Here is a 20,803-nt window from a genome sequence, read left to right as displayed (position 1 = left end):
TTCACCCACTCAAAATTGATGATGAAAGCAAACAGATCTATCTTACTTACATTTACCAAATCAATTTAATTTTTACAGGCCATGGCTTGGTGACATATTGACTGTTTTCCTTAATGGCATCTACCGTATTTAATGCAAGGATGTCATCTTTGATTCCTGGCTCGCATAATGTGTCATTTCATAATAAATTTTTCTAACATATTTACTTAATGGAAAGAATTATGATTGCTTGTCAGTTCTCTTATTAAACACAATGATAATTCTTTTTCTTTTCGAGTATCATCCATTGGGCAACAGAGCTATTTTTAATCCCTCCTCATCTCTTACGGGAGGCAATGACTTGGATATAAAGTAAGTTCTACTCAAATGCTGGACATATGATTGACCATCCTCGATTGTGGAGCTCAGTGTAAAGGTTTTATCTCACTTACGTGCTGCTTCAGAAAAACTAGATTCTCAAGAGATGCCACGATTAAACCAATACATCAGCAATAGCTAAAGATGAATACATGAAATGCCACTACAAAAATATAGCGGCTGTGAAATTGATTTTAATGGTCCATGTGATGTTTAATGTTTACTTCTCTGGATTATTACTATCAGTGCTCTTCAGCCAGTGCTGTTATATCAGACGTATATTACCATAAATATCTGCATTTGTAGAAGGTTAAGATGCAGAATGAAAGACTAGTCTACTGGCTATCTGATACTCACATGTGACACCCTTTTCTCCAAGTATGATTTACAGATCCCATCTGCTGCCCTCTGAGACAAATGTTCCTCTGACATATGTCATCATTTCATTGTGGTGCATTTGTATTACCTGAAGGGAATAGATGACCAATGCCTACATTCAGAGAGGTATAGGGCCCATAGGGCAAATCACTGTGACCTCCCTGCCCCCTTAACCCCTGTCTTATATTAGGGTATGCAAGTAAAAACAACATCAAATAAACTCCAACTTTGATTCTAAAAACAAAAACTGGAGAACAATCCATAATAAAGGAAAACTGAGGAATAGAAGGCTGCGTGTGTGTCTATTTCTTTAGATATCACGACCTAGCCAGGAGAAGCCATTGTACAAGTGTTTTTGCAAGGTTAAGGAGGGCCAAGAGGGAAGGTTCTCTGGCCCCAGTACCACATTGCTGACAGACTGATGACAGTGGCTCTTGGCTTAGCCAACTGGTTCCCCCAGTGTTACCATAGCTCCCTCCCTCTGTCCCCCAGTTAAAGTTAGACATGGTCAGGGATGACCTCCAAGTTCACCTGGCCCTCTACTGAAATAATTGGGCCCTGGGATTAGTGACTTCCTGAGGAGACAGCAGGAAGATGGAAGGTCCCTGCATAGTGGACTAATCTCTGTCTGTGCTTCTACTGTTTAGTCTCCATCAAATGAGCAGAAATTTACGTGTCAACAAGAGCATCCTAGCCTGGCTTATATCTCCTTAGAAACCAAGTCCAGGATTTCCCACATCCCTGTAACTGCAACGGTGGCTGCTCAAGTTACAAAGGAAAAGAGAAGGAAAAACAAAACCCACAAAGGGCAGCACTAGGTAACCTGCTCCTGCCCATTGATAAGGTTCCCAAACGGAGATTCTTCATGCTCATCTTCTGAGATGAGCTTATCCTAACTCACCGGTTAGGCAGAGTCTTGCCCTTGCATGAGGTTTCCAGGAAAACGGGGATCCAAACTGGCAGTGTTGCAAGACCAATAAGAACATCTTTTTTTTTGAGGGTAGCTGGCCTCTGTGCCAAGTAGAGATTCTATGCTAGCATTACACACCTGCTGAATTCCTACCACAAGAATCTAAACAAATGAGAAAAGAAAAAACAAATTATCCACACCTGTGGCTGCCAACAAACTGAGGTTTCTGTTCCAGGCCATGCACACCTGGGAAGCCTCGGAGGTCAGCTGTAGTGTCCGAGGTAAACACCACTGTCAGCCAGTGGGTAGGAGGCACAAAGGATTTCCGACGGACCTGTGACTTGAGCTGACTGGCCAGTCGTCACAGAAAATAGAAGCCGCAGCCACAGAAAATACATGCATATTTCCTATGATTAAGGAAAACTCTAGGTGCAGGTGTGGCAGGAATAAGGGAGGAAATTTCAGAGCAGAGTTATCTGTAATCATCCTCTGCCCATCCTTCCTTCCTGGATCAATGGCTTGGTCATTTTTTTTTTTTAATTTATTTTTTAATGTTTATTTATTTTTGAGAGAGACAGTGTGTGAGCACGGGAGTGGCAGAGAGAGAGGGAGACGCAGAATCTGAAGCAGGCTCCAGGCTCTGAGCTGCCAGCACAGAGCCTGATGCGGGGCTCAAACACATGAACTGCGAGATCATGACCTGAGCTGAAGTCAGAGGCTTAAGCGACTAAGCCACCCAGGTGCCCCTTGGTCATTGTTTATTAGCCAAATCCAGATCCTAGGTAACCTAAACTAGAATGTAAAACATTAGAATGAAAAAGGCCATACTGGATAAGTTCATCTATACGATTTTAAATTTATATTTTTGTATATTTTATATTATATATAATAAATATATTTCACATATGATATATATTATATATAATAATTTATTATAACAATATACTATATAATTTTATATATAATATGAAATATATAATATATAATGATTAAATATATATTATATAATATAGATTAAATATATATTATATAATGTATTATGTATAAATATACAAGGTATATAATAAATAAATATATTTAATAACATGCATTATTTAATGTAATGTATTATTTAATATAATGTAATATAATGTAAGTTAATGTATATTTTAATGTATTTAATACATACACATACATATAAAGATAGACAGGCAGAGGCCTGGGTTATGAGGAGAGTGTTTGAGAGGAGATAGTCTTTGAGACCAGCACCTGCTGGATATGTGAGATACTGAAAGAGTCAGAGAGTGAATGCCAGAGATACACAGGGAGAAAGGTTTTAAGACTTTCAGAACATTACAAATGAAATCTCCTGATACCTCTGAGATTTTCTCCTTTGGTCGTATGGACGCAGCTCACACCATTGTGTGGAGTTTCTCAGTGAGGCAAGCTATTTCTGTGTAATGTTTGTTCATCTCCTACCAATACAAGAAGTCCCTTTATAATAAAGGCACTGTCAGATTTCTTGTGCTGTACTAAAATTTTGTTATATCAAATATTGATTTGAAAGAAATGACAAACTAACAGGTAGCTGCTAGTATCTATGTGCTCCACACACAAAATCTCTTTATATTATTCTTTGTAATAATGATAGCTGACAATGTATTCCTGTTTGTGATTTTTTGGCTTGGTGATCATCCTAATTATCATGTGGAAAGTATTCTTGGGGCACCTGGGTGGCTCAGTCAGTTACGTGTCTGACTCCTGATTTTGGCTCAGGTCATGATCTAACAGTTGGGATCAAACCCCACATCGGTCTCCGTGCTGATGGCGCGGAGGCTGCTTGGGATTCCCTTTCTCTCTGCACCTCTCCACTTGTTCTTTCTTTCTCTCTCTCTCTCTCTCGCTCTCGCTCTCGCTCTCGCTCTCACTCTCACTCTCAAAAATAAATAAATAAATTTTTAAAAGTGTTTTTAAAAAATAAAATATTCTTAAAAAGAGCACAATATTTGACCTATCTTCAGCTTCAGCTACATTATGAAAGGCCAAAAGATGTACCAGATGAAAAATGAGGATGGCATTTATTTACTGTATTTTCCTACAGCTGAAATATGAATTCATGTTTTTAAATCTATGGACAGAATTATATATAAAGAGAAGTGCTTCATCAAATTATTGTATGATTCAGGTGCCTGGGTGGCTCTTTGGTTAAGCATCCAACTTTGGCTCAGGTCATGATCTCACGGTTCGTGCTGACAGCTCAGAGCCTGGAGCCTGCTTTGGGTTCTGTGTCTCCCTCTCTCTCTGCCCCTTCTCCCACTTGCGCTCTGTCTCTCTCTCTCTCTCTAAAAAAAAATCATTAAAAAAATAATAAAAAAATTATTGTATGATTCTACCAATGTAAATAAACTTTGAGAACCCAAGATGCTACACTAACATCTTTATTTATTGCTTAAATGAACTGCTGTATAAATTAAGTGTCCCCATTTTTCCATACTACCTACTTATCATTATTGGAAGAAATTCTCTCCATACTATTACATAGCAAACTAGGGAGCAAAGAAGCTTCATCAATTCTTATACCCTTTGAAGATAATTTCTATCTGTTACTTCCTATTACTTGCTTCTGAACTTACCCTCAAGGAAAAAGCTTAGAGAATGGAATATCCTGATGCAGTGGTCCTAAATAAGTATTTTAAAATAACAAATTATTATAAAGAACTTCTGCCACTGGATTGATCAAATCCTAGAATCAGTTGTCAATTCTATTAAAAGAGGAACTGTACTGAACATTTCATGCTTTGAACCCATGAGTTTTACTATTGATTTCCCTCTTGAAGGGAAGCAATAATCATGCAAATATGGGGGTGAATAAAAAAGAAACTCATTTTGATACAGTTTGTGGGATACACCTCCTAATTGGAAGAAAATCACCCAATATTCTTTTGAAAAATAAGTGACTCACATGCAAATCCTAGTTGATCACCAAGGCAGACAGGGTAAAACAAAAAGAATCTTGAATCTTGGGGAATTTTTTTTTCCCTATTCTAGGTCTTTTGCATTTCTGTATAAAGTTTACAATCAACTTGTAAAGTTCCACAATAAAACCTACTAGGATTTGATGAGAATTGTGCTGAGTCAATATGTTACTTTGGGAAGAATTGTTACCTTAACAGCACAGAGTTTTCTAATCAATGACCAGATCTTTCTATTTATATAGGTCTTCTTTAAATTTTCTGCTATGTTTTGAATTTTTCAATGTAGGTATCTTAAAAGTATGCATTATATTTATTTTTACATATTTGATTTTCCTGCTTACACATCTTGATTGACATAAATGGAATTTTAAATTTACACAAATTGTTTTCTCAAGTGTATATTGATCTTTTATCTGGCTTACTTCTTAATGTTCACTTATTCTTAATATATATAGATTTCTAAATAATCATATCATCTACAAATAGAGACATTTTTACTTTACCCTTTCAAATTTTTAGTCTTTTCATATCTTTCTTCTTTCCATCTTGCACTGACTTGGGCATCTAGTATAATTTTGAACAGAGTACTGACAGGGAAATCCTGAATTTTATGTCGTTGAGGGAAAATGTCCAACATTATTTCATTATTGTAATGTCAGTTATAGCATTTTTATACATCCATCAATTCAATGTAGTACCTTTTATTTCTAGTTTGCTCAGAGGTTTTGTGATGAAAATACATTAGGATTTTATCTATTGAGATGATCATACAGTTTTCCACTATGTTAATGTGAAACACATTCATGAGTTTTTAAAAGTGTGTATTTTTTTCAATATTACTCTATTTTTAATTTTTATTAAGACATAATTAACATCTAATATTTGTATGTTTTAGGTGCACAACACATTGTGTTTCTTGTTTTTTTTTTTCTTCTGACAGTGGCAAACTTATTTAACCTGTCCTCTAAATTCCATTTTGCCAATTGACAGAATCCAGTCCAAGATGAGATCTTGCATTAGGCTGTTCTGTTTCTTTTTTCTCCTTTAATTTGGAACATTTTCACAGTCTTTCTTTCCCTTTTATGACATTGGAAATTTTGAAGAATACAGCACACCCCCTTTTTTAACTTTATGAATAATTTTAATATAGTTATATTTTGTCTTTTTGCTGCTTGTCTGGTGTATGATTAGATCTATTATTTTTATTTCTTTATGTATTATTTTACAATGCTATATTAGTTTCAAGGGTACACTATCGTGAGTCAACAATTCCATATGTTGCCCAGTGCTCATCATAAGTGCACTGATATTTGGGGAACTTTAAAAAATTTTTGATATCAGACTTGCCCACATCACTGACTATACTTCAGAAGCACCAGAAGTTGTCAAAACAGCAATAAGATAAGTGGACACGTTGAACTCCATCAGTACCTTTCATGGAAGAAAGCATAAGAGCAAGCCCCAAGTGTCCGCAGAGCATATGTGGAGGGGGGAGGGGTGAGATAAGAGGATTTCTAACCTCTTCACAGATAGGTGAGCCCGGGGTACAACTAGAGACTTTACCATGGTGCTTCAGGAGAGTAAACTTCTATTTTCTTTCAACAGCCAGAGATTTAATTCCTACTATTTATGTTTGCTGGAAGCACAAGATGAATAAAATAGATTGTATCCTCTTTTCTTGACTTCATTTTGTTCTAAGAGAATCTATCACATCTTCTTGGGCTCCCGTGACAATCATGTTCAGGATTCTGTTAGCTAAACTCTATTTTTTATTAATTTTTCACAAAGTAAAATTGAATGTTTGCTATCCTTTAAACAACATTGCAAAACCTAAATTAATACTTTGTAATGTAGGTTTTATGGTAATATACATTTATTATTAGATTACATTTTTCTTTCTTAACTACCCATGAAAGACATCCTTTTGGATAATTGATAGTCTTTCCTCCCCTCTACTGGAATCAATTTATTTCAAAATTATTAAGACAAAGTTCTTTACTTAGTTATCTGGCTTTAAGAATATGCAACTTGTCAAGTGTACTTGCTTTTCCATTAATGAATAAACATGTTCTCTGAAATCAATGCCAAACCATTGATTTCATTTTACAAATCACTGTAAAATTCATTTTTGGCCCAAGCAAACCTAGAGGGAAATAAGGGAGAAATATTGCCATTCAAAGATATTTGGTGCCTATCCCTAAAATCTCAAACTACCCCATTTTTCTTTATTGCCAAACATACATTATTTGAATGTCACCCTCCTGACTCTGAACTCTGTTGTGAGATATCTTGAAAGTCTGATGTTGTTGTTTTAATGGATACTCATATTTCAGTTAACATATAGATTGCATGTTCCAATACATAAGGCATCACTGCAGAACTCAAAAACAAACTTACAAATGTGAGAACAATTCCTTCTTAAATGATATAGGGAGGCACACATTCATTGTAATATCGCATTTCAGGATTACATTACTAGAACATAATGTATTGTCAAAACACTGCATCAAAATTATTTAATGAGTTTCTGACGCCAGTAAAATCTCTTTCCACTATTCCTTCCCATCTATTTAACAAAACATAGGAGAAATTTACTGACCACTCATGGCACCATTTTTCTCTGTCTGAATATGTGTATGCTTGAAAGGAGAAAAACAAAAGTTGAGCTCATACCGCTATTTTAACTGATCAAAGTAATCTGGATCAATTACAGGTGAGAGGGATACAATAGAGGGTTTTGCACCTAATAGACACATCATTAGCTGACTTACATCTACTTGCAGAATTTTATGATGGCCAATGATAACAAAGATAAACAGAAAATGTGCTAAATGACAGTATTACAAGGAAACAGCATTTCACACTGTTTTTCCAATGACCTATCTCAGACTATTAAAAAATTTGCCACCCAAACTACTCTTTGTTTTAAAAAGAAATTTATGAATCTCTCCCAAATCCTTGTTTTAGTTGTTAAATAGAAAACAACCAGGGCATCCTTTTTTAAATAAACCCAGAGTCACGTAATCAGACCCTCCCAGAGATAACTGAACTTCAAGGAAACAAGAAGTTAGAGTAAGAGCGAAAATTTAGAAATCTTAATAAATGAAATATAGTTGGCCTTTGCCCTATCTAATGACCCTGTGCCAGATCTGTATTTTAGCCAAGCTTTTGCTGTTGCTGTTTACCTCTCTTCTACCAGGTGAGAGGCTCTTTGGTAGGCTTTTAACATCCAATGTCACATTTTATTCTCACGGCAACCCTGATTGGATAGGTACAATTATTATCACCATGTCACATATATGTAAATCGAGGGGCACCAAATTAAGTCACTTTTCCCAAATCACGCAGCTAGCACACAGAGCCTCAAAGAGGACATAAGTCTGGAAAGTCTCAATCCAAAATCTTGTTGCCCTCCCCTCTGCCATGCAACTTCCATGTTATCACATAATGATCATCTTTAGAAGAAAACATAAGAGAAAACACTCATCTTGAACCAATAGAATTTTTCTTTAGTATTCACTCAGTCAGCAACTCTAAAGTTCTTAACCTAAGAGAAAGTGTCCTATCATTAATTACTTTTAGGTCCTAGATATAATTGACTGCTCCCCAGTCTTCAAAATTTTTTTGTTAGAGACAAGTCCTATGCATTGCAAGATGGCAATCACTGTCAGACTCTAACATTATTTTTTTTTTAATTTTTTTTTTCAACATTTATTTATCTTTGGGACAGAGAGAGACAGAGCATGAACGGGGGAGGGGCAGAGAGAGAGGGAGACACAGAATCGGAAACAGGCTCCAGGCTCTGAGCCATCAGCCCAGAGCCTGACGCGGGGCTCGAACTCACGGAGTGCGAGATCGTGACCTGGCTGAAGTCGGATGCCCAACCGACTGTGCCACCCAGGCGCCCCTCTAACATTATTTTTAAAGTTTCTCTTTATTGGGGTGCCTGAGTGGCTCAGTTGGTTGAGCATCTGACTTCAGCTCAGGTCATGATCTCATGGTTCGTGAGTTCGAGCCCCATGTCAGACTCTGTCAGGTCATGATCTCATGGTTGGTGATTTCGAGCCCCGTGTCAGGTTCTGTGCTGACAGCTTGGAGACTGGAACCTGCTTCGGATTCTGTGTCCCCCCCCCCTCTCTCTGTCCTTTCCCCACTCACACTCTCTCACTCTCTCAAAAATAAATAAACATTAAATTTTTTTTAATTTAGAGTTTCCTTTATTAAATAAGTACTGGTTTGAGAGAAATCATACAAATAATGTTTTTGATATCTATGGCTTATTTTACCTATGTATTTTGGTCTACAAGCCACACTTTCAAAAATGCCCTATTTCTCTAAAATACAAATTCAAATTATTTTCCAAAAGTGCCTTTTTTTGGGAAATGTATTTAACTTTTTAAAAACTGTTTAAATAGAGTTCAGAAAGGTGGTCACTACTTGCAATATTATCTTTGAGCTTTCTCTTATAAAAACTTTCTTTGTGAAGACTACCATATTTCTTCATTTAATTTTAATTATATAACAAGTAATGGTGTGAGGCAGTTATTATTGGCTCATTGTTCAAATAAAAATACAAGAACCAATTAATTTAAGTAGTTTCCCTAGAATTGCACAATAGTGGCAGAGTTAAGACTTGATTCTTCATGTCTAAAATCCAGATTCTAGCTGTTTCCATGGACCTACCTCACCCCCCCCCCCACTCCTTATATCTTCTTATGAGTCACATAATCCTATATCCCTTCATCATTCTTTCATTTGCTCTTTCATTCTTGCACTCATTATTTTCCCAATTATTAAATGTCTGTGTTATGGACTGAATGTTTGAATCCTCCCCAAATCCATATGTTGAAGCCCTAACTCCCAATGTGATTATATTTGGAGATATCTAAGGACTTTAGGTGGTAATTAAGGTTAAATGAGGTCATAAGGGTGGGGACCTGATCCAGTAGGATCAGTGTCCTTATAAGAAGAAAGACCAGGGCACTTTTCTCCTCCCCTAAAGCTGTGTGTGTGTGTGTGTGTGTGTGTGTGTGTGTGTGTGTGTGTGAGCATAAGCACACACATGCACCTAGAAGTGGCCATGTGAAGACATAGCAAGAAGGTGGCCAACTGCAAGCCAGCAAGAGAGTCCCCATCAGAAGCCAAATCACCTGGAACCTTGATCTTGGACTTCTAGCCTCCAGAATTATGAGGAAATAAATTTCTGTTATTTAAGCCACCCAGTCAGTAGTATTTTGTTATAGCAGCCTGAAGGAACTAATCCAATCTGGTTATTTCAGGTAAGGTACTTGGCATTAGATAGCACCACAGACACCACAGATAAAACACAATCAAGACATTATACTTAGAGGATACAGCTATGGATACTTTGCTCTATTAGGGAAATTAGGCAAATAATTTGGATGTTGTACAATGCTTTAAGTTCTTTAGTTCATGAATTTACCTGGCGCTATGGTGAGGCAAAATTCAAGCAGTACTAAATTGTGACTAGAAAGGTCAAGGATAATATCACAGAAGAAATGGACTTGAAGAATGAATAGATACCTGATAAGGATGGGAAGGAAAATATGGTTCTCATGTGGGAAGACCAGTGTGAGCAAAGAATGGAGGCCTGATAGAACACGGGAACTACAAATCATACAGGGTTGGTATGGAAGGCAGTAGAGTCAAAGATAACCCATTTTTTGGCTTCAGCAACTGGACAGACAGTAATACAATTTATTATACAGGAAATGCACAAGGAGGGGAGGTTTGTAAGTAGCAAAGAGCAAGGATAGTACTGGAGATAACAATGATTTGTTCAGTTACGATAGGCTGAGTTTCTGTAGGGGAAACAGTACAGAATCTGATGAATGCTTTGCACTCAATAATTGTTTTCCTGAATATGGATTTCCTCTGTTCGTGTGCATTTTCCTTGCCCTAAGAGGTTTTTTTTCTCCTTAAATTGATCATTTTTAAAAATGAAGGAGTATCAAGACACGAGGTCACACTAGTTGATCACAACTATCTCTCTAACCAAACAGTACAGAAATCAGCTACAGTTCAGGACAAATATGACAGGAGAATGATTAAAAATAAGCACGCAGGAGTAGGGCAAGATGCCTTTGTGAAAGTGCCTTTGTTGATCATGACTGGGTTTTGTATTAACTAGGGTAAGATTAGAAGGAGGAAAAAAAAAAACAAACAACCTGGAGTCAAGAGCTCAAGTGCTCCTCCATGGATAACAAGATTGCCAAAATCACCAAAAAAGCCCTTTCTCTGGTTTTGTTCATAATACATCTAGAGCAGGTAATCCACACTCTCCAAAGTGAGAGCAACCATTAAAATGGTGAAGAAAACTACCGAATTGACCATCAGTTGAATTCTTGAATGAGAGAGAGGGAATGGGCGATCTTTAGCCAAAGAGTCATGAACTATTTGTAGAGGTTAACTTGACTTCCAAGCAATAAAACAACTCAGTTTTGACATAATGAAAAGAATCATTTTACATTTCTCAAAGTATTTTCCTGTGTATATACTGAAGACATTCTACTCCAAGGAGAAAAATAATTATTTTTAAATTTCCTCTAAATGAAGAATTTTCCCCAGACTCATCCCCCAATACAGACACCCTGTTTAAAGAGACACAGTCCTACATTTATCAACCCTGTAACTGCAAAATTATTTTGTTATTAAGCCTTGGTTTATTCCAAGCCTTCTGGATAATCTCGAGCAGTGCAGAACTTGTTGTTTAGCTCTGGAGATTTTGTAATAAAAGTTTAATGAGTTACTTATTATTAGAATGTTTATAGCCTTTATTTTAAGGAGAACAAAAATGACGTAAAGTTCTACGCATTTAGTTTAAAACGAATTCAACTCACATATCAGTTAATGCTACAGTGATTTTTTAAAAACCTCTTATCAATATATGTGTCTAAAAGCAATGTAGCCAAGCCACAACTTTCCCCGAGCCGTGGCTAAGAACAAAACTAAGGAAGGATTTCTCACTTGCAATCATGTCAAATCCAGATCTTAACTTTTGGGATTTTAGAATTTGGACAAGAATTGTTTTGATTAAGGCATTTTGAGCAGATTTCATAAGAGGATACATATAAACCAAAGGAACAAAAATTTGAAATTAAGTCCTGAAGGCACTACATATTTATTGCTATTTAAAATGTTGACCATATATTCTATTAATGATCATAAATCTTAAGAGAAAATACAAAATAAATCTAGCTTATCTGATGTCTGTCTACCTGAAATACTATGAAACTAAAGGTCAATCACATCTCCAAAAAAACACTTTCTTACTAATATAGAAATTGCCTACACATGTTGCAAATATAGACCAGTTTTTCCAGAAATTATGATGTTATTATTTAACCACAAAAGTTTTCAAGTTATAAAAATAAATAGGAAGTATATATAGCCCCAGAATCTATATAAAAATTATAAGCTCAGAATAACATAGTTACCTGTTCTTATTGAAATAAAATTTACTTAGTAATCAGGCTGTAACTTCTCATTCCTAGATATTACCAAGATGGTTTTGTAAAAATCATGGCTAAGACTGGCAACTGATTTCCATATTGATTTTTGCTGTCATTATTATGCATGAAGTATTCATTAGATAAATTTGAATATAAAAAACCATCACAGAATTCAGCACAGTGCTCACATTCTGGAAGCAGGTAGAAAAAGGAGGGTTATCACAAGAGTGACAAAATATATTAGAACACAAAGCAAAATGACCATGTAGAATCAAAGTAAAACCAAATTAACTCAGCCACAAAATGGAGAAAACAAATGTTTCCTCCAATCTTCCAAGCCTCGCCCTCAAAGGAAAGATAAAATACAATAAATTTGTCATATGATGACAGTTGTTTGCTTATGCCAATACTATATGAATAGCCACATACAATGCTTCTAAATGTTAACTATAAAAACTGTATTTGTTCCCTTTGGTATGTTTTTAAGTTGATACTATTCTTTACCATTCATTAGTTGAGTTCCTTTCTATCATGCTATACCTTAGTGCAACAGTTTGTTTCTATCAAGAAGTGAGCTTACGAGGGAGGTTCATTCTTAAATATCTATTTGAAGACATTGTACAACAATTGGAATTTGCTTACTTTATGGTCACTTTAAAAATTAATCTTTTCTTCACATATCTGAATATACTTAAATGTGTAAACTCAAAATATATTCTTACCTCCCATCCGTAGCTGGGGTCTTTCAGATTTGACCGCTGCTCTCCCACATAAGGCCCAAACTTTTCACCTGCTTCAATCTTCCTTTTGGTCCATATTCCTAGTCCAGCTCCAGGCATATTTGACTCTCGAAGTTCAAATTCAGCAGGAATGGGGATATCATCAGGGATGTAGATGGGGGCTTTGTACGGAGAGCCCTCCTTTGGAGTGAACGCTTCGCTGGATGTGGCTGGAGAGCATGGCTCTTGAATATTGAGGGAGGGAGTGCTGGCTACTCCATCTGCATCTGGCATTTCTTCCAAAGGAATTTCAGGGTAGCTGCCATATACACACTCATTATCTGTGAAAAAATGATAACTTTGTAAATTCATATTCATGTAGAAGAGTTAAAATCCCACAATTCAGTAGCCACCTTGTAATGTCATTGTTCTTTGAAGACAAAGTAAGGAAGGCCATTGTTAAAATACACCTTCATTAAAATCTCTGTTATTCACAGATGGGGGATTTGGTTTATCTGTGGTGAATCTATAAATCGAATGAGCTAATCTTCAACTGTCAATACTCTCATGGGCCAGATCTAACCATTATTTAGCTGGGAAACAATCAGCAATTTAATTACTGGTCTGAGTAAAAGAGATAAGTAGTAAACATATGTGTACCTACAACCCCACAAATCATCCTAAATCAGGAGGTGATAGCTTTACCATGGAATGTATTGGAAAGTTGTATCATGCAGTGTATCTCAGATAAATTGTAGGAGAATCATCAAAGACTCCAAGGGCTACGATGGGCAACAAGGCTTAAATTTGTGTGGCAGGACTATTTACTGAAACATTATTTTATGTTTGTTCTTTCTCAATCTTTCCTTTCCCATTTCAAACACATCACCAAGCCATTGGTATTCTTTGCCTCAGCAACTTACACAGAGCAGAGAATTAAAGTTACTTGAACTAGACTGTATTATGCAAAGCAAAATAAGTCAGGCAGAGAAAGACAAATACCATATGATTTCACTCATATGTGGAATTTAAGAAACACAACAGATGAACATAGGGAAGGAAGGAAAAAATAAGATACAAACAGAGAGGGAGGCAAACCATGAGAAACTCTTAAATACAGAGAACAAACTGAGAGTTGCTGGAGGGGGGGGTGCATAGGGGGATGGGCTAAATGGGTGATGGGCATTAAGGAGGGCATTTGTTGGGAGAAGCACTGGGTGTTATATGGAAATGATGAATCATTGGATTCTACTCCTGAAACCAATACTACACTGTATGTTAACTAGGATTTAAGTAAATACATTTAAAATAAAATAAATAAGTAAATAAAGCTACTTGAAGCTAGTGATTCCTCTGGACATTTGTAAAAACAAAAATCATTAAAGAAATTCAGCAAGTTTTCCAGAGGAGAAAGCAGGGTAGAGTAAAGGGGAGTCTGGACACTCTGCACTGGGGCTCTCAGGACTCCACAAGGCAACACAGCCCCCACACCTGAAGTAAATGAATGCACCATTTCAGACTTTAAGATCTTTACACAACTTGCTGGAGGGTTAAAAAGTAGTGACTGAGCTTGAATTTCCCACCAGTTCACCAGTTGAAGGGAATTTCAGTTATCTTAAGGGGAAAAAAAAAAGCACACATTTCTTGCTCACAAGGATTATGGACTGAAAGTCATAGCTGATTTGTTTGATTTGTAAACCTTCAAGGAGAAAAGAGTTAAAATGATATGGAGACAAATGTCGATCAGAGCCATCCAAAGGTAAAATGAGTTGCCTTAAGTTCCCATATCACAAGGCTTCTAACATAACCTAGATAATCATAAATTAGGGATAATTTGGAGGAATTTCAGCTTCAGGTTGATGACTAGACTAGATGACCTTTAAGATGCTACCAACCCTGCAGTTCTATAAATTATTAAAATCTTCCAAGATATTTTATTGGGCTAGAGGGTAGAACACTTGAGTTCTAGCCCCAATTCCCTCTCTGATTCAATGTGGAAGTTTATTAACTATGACACTCATTAACAATTGTTGATCAAGTACTGACTTCTCTTAAAGATTTATGAAGTACTGATTCCTCTTAAAGTTTTAGCACATGCCAAAGTACCTTTCTAATGAAGTGCTTGGTTCCTGAGTCAAATAATAAGAACATGCCATTTAAACCAAGCATAGAACCAAACTCTAGGACCCAACCTCATTCCTTGAGACATTGACCACAGCACACAAGCTTACTATCATTCAAGTTCATTGTATCCAAAATCTTGCACATTATTGTCTGCCCTCACACTGAGTCTCCTGCCTCCTTCACAATGTCTATTAAGAATACTATTTCCCCCCTAATTATCCATGTTCAAGGTTCTAAAATAACATGGACATTTTCTCTCCTTCATCCTCCAATTTATTCAGTCATTAATGCTGTCCGTTCTTCTTGCAAGATTTTTGCCCTCACCTCATTCATTCAATCCATGTTTTCCTTCCTGAATTTTCTAACAGTCCTCTATAATGTCTCCAGACATCCAGCCTCTTTTCAGCCAGTATCCCTCAATACTAAGTCTGTATAATGCTGTTAAAGTTATCTTCCCGGCACATCCATTTTCCTCTGTAATAGCCTGCAATAATTCCCAGTATCCACAGGTAAAGTCTAAAGTTCTTAGGCTTGCTGGGGCACCTGGGTGGCTCAGTCAGTTGGGTGGCCAGTTTTGGCTCGGGTCATGATCTTGTGATTCACGAGTTCTAGGCCCACGTTGGGCTCTGTGCTGACAGCTCAGAGCCTGGAGCCTGCTTTGGATACTGTGTTTTGGTCTCTCTCTGCCCCTCCACTGTTTTTTTTCTCTCTCTCTCTCAAAAATAAATTTAAAAAAACATTTAAAAATAAAATAAAATAAAATAAAATAAAATAAAATAAAATAAAATAAAATAAAGTTCGTAGGCTTGGAATAAAATCCCTTTTATTTTAAAACCGTTCTCCTTTCCTCTCTGATTCTCAACACTTCTCAGTAGGAGGACCCAGGCCAGAATAGGCTTATCCCTGTCTTTTGAACTCAAAGAAATTTTCCCTGCAGTTCTTCCTGCTGGGTCACCCTATCTGCACTCCTCTGCCCGTCTGCCTTTTAGTCATCCTGTCAGGTCACATTTCAGCTTACCATCCCATTTAACACAAGTACCCCCTTTCTCTGAGTTCTTATAAAATCCACCCCCAAATATGATGATCAAATAATGCCATGCACTGCTACTTAGTTTAATATGAATGAATCTGCTATGCCAACTAGGAAATTGGTCTTTAAAGGAAAGAGTCAGAGCTCATTATTCTTAGAAAGCACCTACATAAAGGTGCTTAATAAATACTTACTAAAGAGATAACCAACCAACCATATATTTTTATTAAACTATTAAACCAAATCTATATTTTCTACCAAATGTAGGAAACTATTTTGATTCTAAAAACCACCTTTAAAGCCATAGAAATGGAACACAACAGATTATAAACTTTTCTCCAAATCCAACATCAAAAGAAACAATTTTAGTAATGCCCCCAAAGAGATATCATCAGAAAAATATACTTCAGGGTCCAAACACCCTTGATAAAGTCTATCTAAATTTATCCTTCAGGGAGATTTTGCACTTCAGCCTAAGAGCCAAAAGTTCACTAGCACTCTTGACACAGCTAAAAATGTATTTTAAAAATCTCTGTAGAGTTGTAACATTTAACTACTGCAAATGTAGAGTTACTTTACAGATTCTTAAGGGGATTTCTCACACATTGTGAAGACTTTGTTTTTCTCAAGAACTAAGTGCTATAAATTGCAAGTATTGTATAATCTATAGACTTGTCCATTTAGGCAGCAGGAAACAAAAAGACATCCAAATGAATAGAACTATTTCCTCCAGTAATTATCCATTAAAAGTCAGTAACATTTCTCCTATTTCCTCAAAGGGTTAAATCACTCATACTGTCAGTTCCATCAAAGTGATCTCAAATCTTAAAAAAGGATAGAGACAAACCCATCTGGGCCCCCCCACTGGCATAGCTGACCTCATGACCTTTGAGTTACCCACAAACTCTTCCAATGCATAATCTGAACGAGTGCGTTTGGATTTCAATTCTTGTGGAGACAAAGTACACATGTGTGCCCGGCTGCTGCACACAAGAGTTTGAATTTAAAGCCTGAATGCAATTCTGCTTACAATGGCAAAAAATTCCAATTAAACCCAAAGAACAACTGATATAGGTCACGCAAATTCTGGAAAAAGACTCATGGTCCTATTTATCCACAGGCAGGCACTAAATGTATACGCAAACCCAGGCAATTTGTTTTCAAGCCTCTGTTAATCTAGTATCATCCGAATTAAATATACAAAGGGTTGTGGTGACCAATAAAGAGAAATAGAAAACTGCTGAGTTTTACAAATTGAAACGTGCAACAGTATTTCAATGTCATCTGGCATTACAAAATTTTCAACAGCAAAGGCAGTTTATCACACTGCATTGAATATTTGCATAAACCGAAGTAAACTAATGCCTCCATGTACATTACTCAAGAACTATCCAAAAAGCTGCTAAAACATTTCATCTAAATGACGAACTACCTCCATTATCCTATCTCCGTTAAATCTTTGCTATGGGGGGGGGGGGGCGGAATTGGGCACATTTACAATAGGTAAGTATCAGGTAAGAACTGCTGTATACATCAGTGGTCCCATAAAGATGAATACTCCTTGTAACTTCTTGGAGCTGAGTTGCCTGCTACCAGAATGTGCTTCATGCATCCTTTAGACGTGTCATTAACTGAGTGAGGACAGAAAGACAAGCTTATTGTTGGACTTGAGAAAAATGACTTGGGAAATGCTTCTGGAAATCAGCCTTTTCGATTCAAGTTTTAAGTGTTCTCATATCCCTGGAGACCAAACAAGACCACACTCTTGGACTGGAGTATATTTATTTCTATGACTCTTTGAATAACTAACACAGGTTTCCACTCAAAGAGAGTCCCATTCTAGAAGCATTCAGAATCGGCTAAAGGGAAATTGCAGAAATAATACCGACAATAATAGTAACTTCCATAGACGTATCTATACCTTCTCACTTGAACACTCGGAATCCTGTAAGAAAGCCACGGTGATAAATAGTCTTCTATTTTCCAGATCTGGAACGGATACTCAAGGATGCAAAACCGTGTGTCCAAAATCCCCTGAGACTGGAACCTAGGTGTCTAAAGCCAACCGTGTCTGTAACTCTCAGGCAATCTCTTTTTTTTTTTCCTTTTTCTTCTCTAAGGATATGTTTTAAAGTTCGATTATTTCAACATTGTGGCCATACTGTGTGAATAGTTTCTGTTTTTCACTTGACACTTTATTATGAACACTTATGTTTTTCAAAATATTTCCTAAAGATACATTTAATTGTTGCATAATATTCCATTACATGGATCTACAAAAAGTGAACTATTTCCATGGGAATTACTTAAGTTGTTTCTAACTTTCTGTTGCATCAGTACCACTAAGATAAACATAGTTTCATATAAATATGCATATTCATCCATTTTAATTCCCTTAGAGTAGATTATTGAAAGAAAATAGTGAATATTGGGGCACCTGGGTGGCTCAGTAGGTTAAGCATCCGACTTCAGCCCAGGTCACGATCTCACGGTCCGTGAGTTCGAGCCCCGCATCGGGCTCTGGGCTGATGGCTCAGAGCCTGGAGCCTGCTTCCGATTCTGTGTCTCCCTCTCTCTCTGACCCTCCCCGGTTCATGCTCTGTCTCTGTCTCAAAAGTAAAATAAACGTTAAAAAAAAATTAAAAAAAAAAAGAAAATAGTGAATATTAACAGGCTTTTCGGAAGTATATACCAATTTATACTCCTGTAAGCTACACTAGCACTTAATTATGTCTTGCTTTTAAATTTTATTAATACAATGGAAAAAATTATGTATGTGTTGCTCTTTTAATTCATATCTCAGTTGACCACGGAGACTAAAATTTTTTGTCATTCATAATTGTTCTTTTGCAAATTGTTCATTGTTTTTGTCCATTTTTAATTGAACATTTATTGGCCTGCCTTATTAATAATAAAAAAAATTATCCCTTGATACAGTTTGTGCTACTTTCCCTAGTAAATGATTTATCATTTGGTTTTTCTCATGGGTTTATGTTGTATAAAAATTTTAACTTTTATGGAACGAAGTCTATGTTTGCTTTGTGATTTTTACATTTTTCTTAGAAAGTCCTTACCCATCCTAAGGAAGAAAAAGAGATTCTCTTTTATTTTCTTTGAGTTCCATAGTTGCTTTTCTACTAACCTTGGATTACCAATGATTTACTGCTGAGTGAAAAGCAGAGAAAAATGATTTCATTTATTTGAGCTCCTGTGAACGGCAGGCTAGGAAAAAAAAAATGCCATTTCACTCGTAATTCTTTGGTTCTTATTTGCAAGGCTGGCCTAAAATGCCTTTTCTTTTTGTGGGTTTTATATAACTCACCATTTGTTTCACTTGGCCTCTCTGCCTCGTTTAACTACAAATCTTCTGGGCAGATGCCATTCAAAATCCTGAGTTTCACCATTAATAGCATTCACTACCCGTCATAATACTTATCACTCAGCATTATCATTAGTGATACTAACATAAATAATTTCCTGTCTACTCTTCATTTTCGTTCCTTGACAGAAAACATTTAGCAACCAAGTAGCGTTTCATTTTAATATTAAAAGCATATATACATAGTTTGACTATTAAGTAAGCCTGATTTCTGTAGGCATTAAACAAGAAATCAGTTCTTTATACTCAGCTGTACACACATATAACACACACATCCACGTGCATTTGCAGTGTATGTGCATGTGTGTAATAGCTCACTAATCTTTCAAATAGGCTGAGACAGAAACATGGTTTGAGATCTCAGGCAGACTGGTTGAGATCATAACTACATGAAACAACTGCCAGGAGGAGACCAGCTAGGGAATTGAACAGATTAGGTAACTCAGAAATTTAGACATTTCCCCCCATTATGTTCCTCATTGCAGTTTTGTAATAAAAACATGAGCAAACTTCAAAGGAAGCTCCGTAGTAAAGGTTAATTGCTACTAAAGAAGAGGGTGGGCCCGAGCGCCAGTACTTTGTGCCCAACTCGCAAGCAGACAGGAAGGATTACACGTGGCTGAGAGCTGAGGATGCGTGCCCAGCTCTACGCAGAGAGGAGGCACGGCCAAACCCCAGAGGCCCACCAGGGACCTCCTGGTAGGACGTGAGCACATGAACACGAGTCCATGAGTCGGTGCCTGCTAATGGTAGGGCAGGGAAGGGCGGGGGAAGACATCGATTTCCTTCCAAAATTCAAACCGGACGTGCTCTTCTTCCCTTGTTAGGACAATTCCAGAACGGTTACGGCAGCATGTTTGTGAGAAAGCAGAGGACCTCTGGAGCCAGCTCTTCTGCACCAGCAACACAACCAATAAACGCGTGCTGGGCTTGGGGAAAAGGGTGGAGCCCAAGTAATGCCAGATGCACAAACAGAACAAAGAAGGGCTATGAACTGGCCAGGAGAATATTCAGTGAGAATGGCCCCAAGATAATGAAATTTAAGATCCCAATGAAAGGAAGAAAGGGAACTAGTAAAAGTAAGGAAAATGATTTTCCAGAAAACTGACTTAAACTAGCTTTGAAGGACTGTAGGAAGGGTCCAGAGGTGTAGGTTTAGAAAAGAGAGGCATCTCCTAGAATGGAAGCTGCTGACGGACACAGTCTTCAGAAAGTGCTGCCTCCAGAGAGGGCTGAGAAGAAAATAGACCTCCATGGAATCTTTTGACACTGAACTGCACTTGTAGAATTCATGTCTCCAGAGACCATTATTTTTTGTGAGATAATCTATCAACATGGCTTGGCACATGGAATTTTTTTAATGACCTTCTAAGCTTCCTTGCTCCTCAAGTATTTGCTACTTCCTTGTACCACGCTATTCCATTTCTTTCCTATGGAACTTTTTCCCCCAGTGTTTCCTAAAAATATTTCATTTATGGGC

The 20,803-nt window shown here is 36.9% G+C and overlaps 1 protein-coding gene across 8 annotated transcripts in view; it reads right to left on the bottom strand.

Annotated features, from left to right (window-relative positions):
* Positions 1–20,803, bottom strand: part of MECOM (MDS1 and EVI1 complex locus) — a 558,007-nt gene that overhangs the window by 272,402 nt on the left and 264,802 nt on the right. For all 8 annotated transcript variants that reach the window (XM_060639164.2, XM_060639159.2, XM_060639161.2 and 5 more), the window contains one exon: positions 12,794–13,131. In XM_060639164.2, the coding sequence (XP_060495147.2) occupies positions 12,794–13,084 (291 nt within the window). In that variant the 5' untranslated portion in view covers positions 13,085–13,131. The remainder of the gene's footprint in view (positions 1–12,793; positions 13,132–20,803) is intronic.

The sequence above is a fragment of the Panthera onca genome, chromosome C2, assembly GCF_046562875.1.
Source record: "Panthera onca isolate mPanOnc1 chromosome C2, mPanOnc1 haplotype 2, whole genome shotgun sequence".
Classification (NCBI taxonomy): domain Eukaryota; kingdom Metazoa; phylum Chordata; class Mammalia; order Carnivora; family Felidae; genus Panthera; species Panthera onca.
This window is presented reverse-complemented; position numbering and strand designations above follow the sequence as displayed.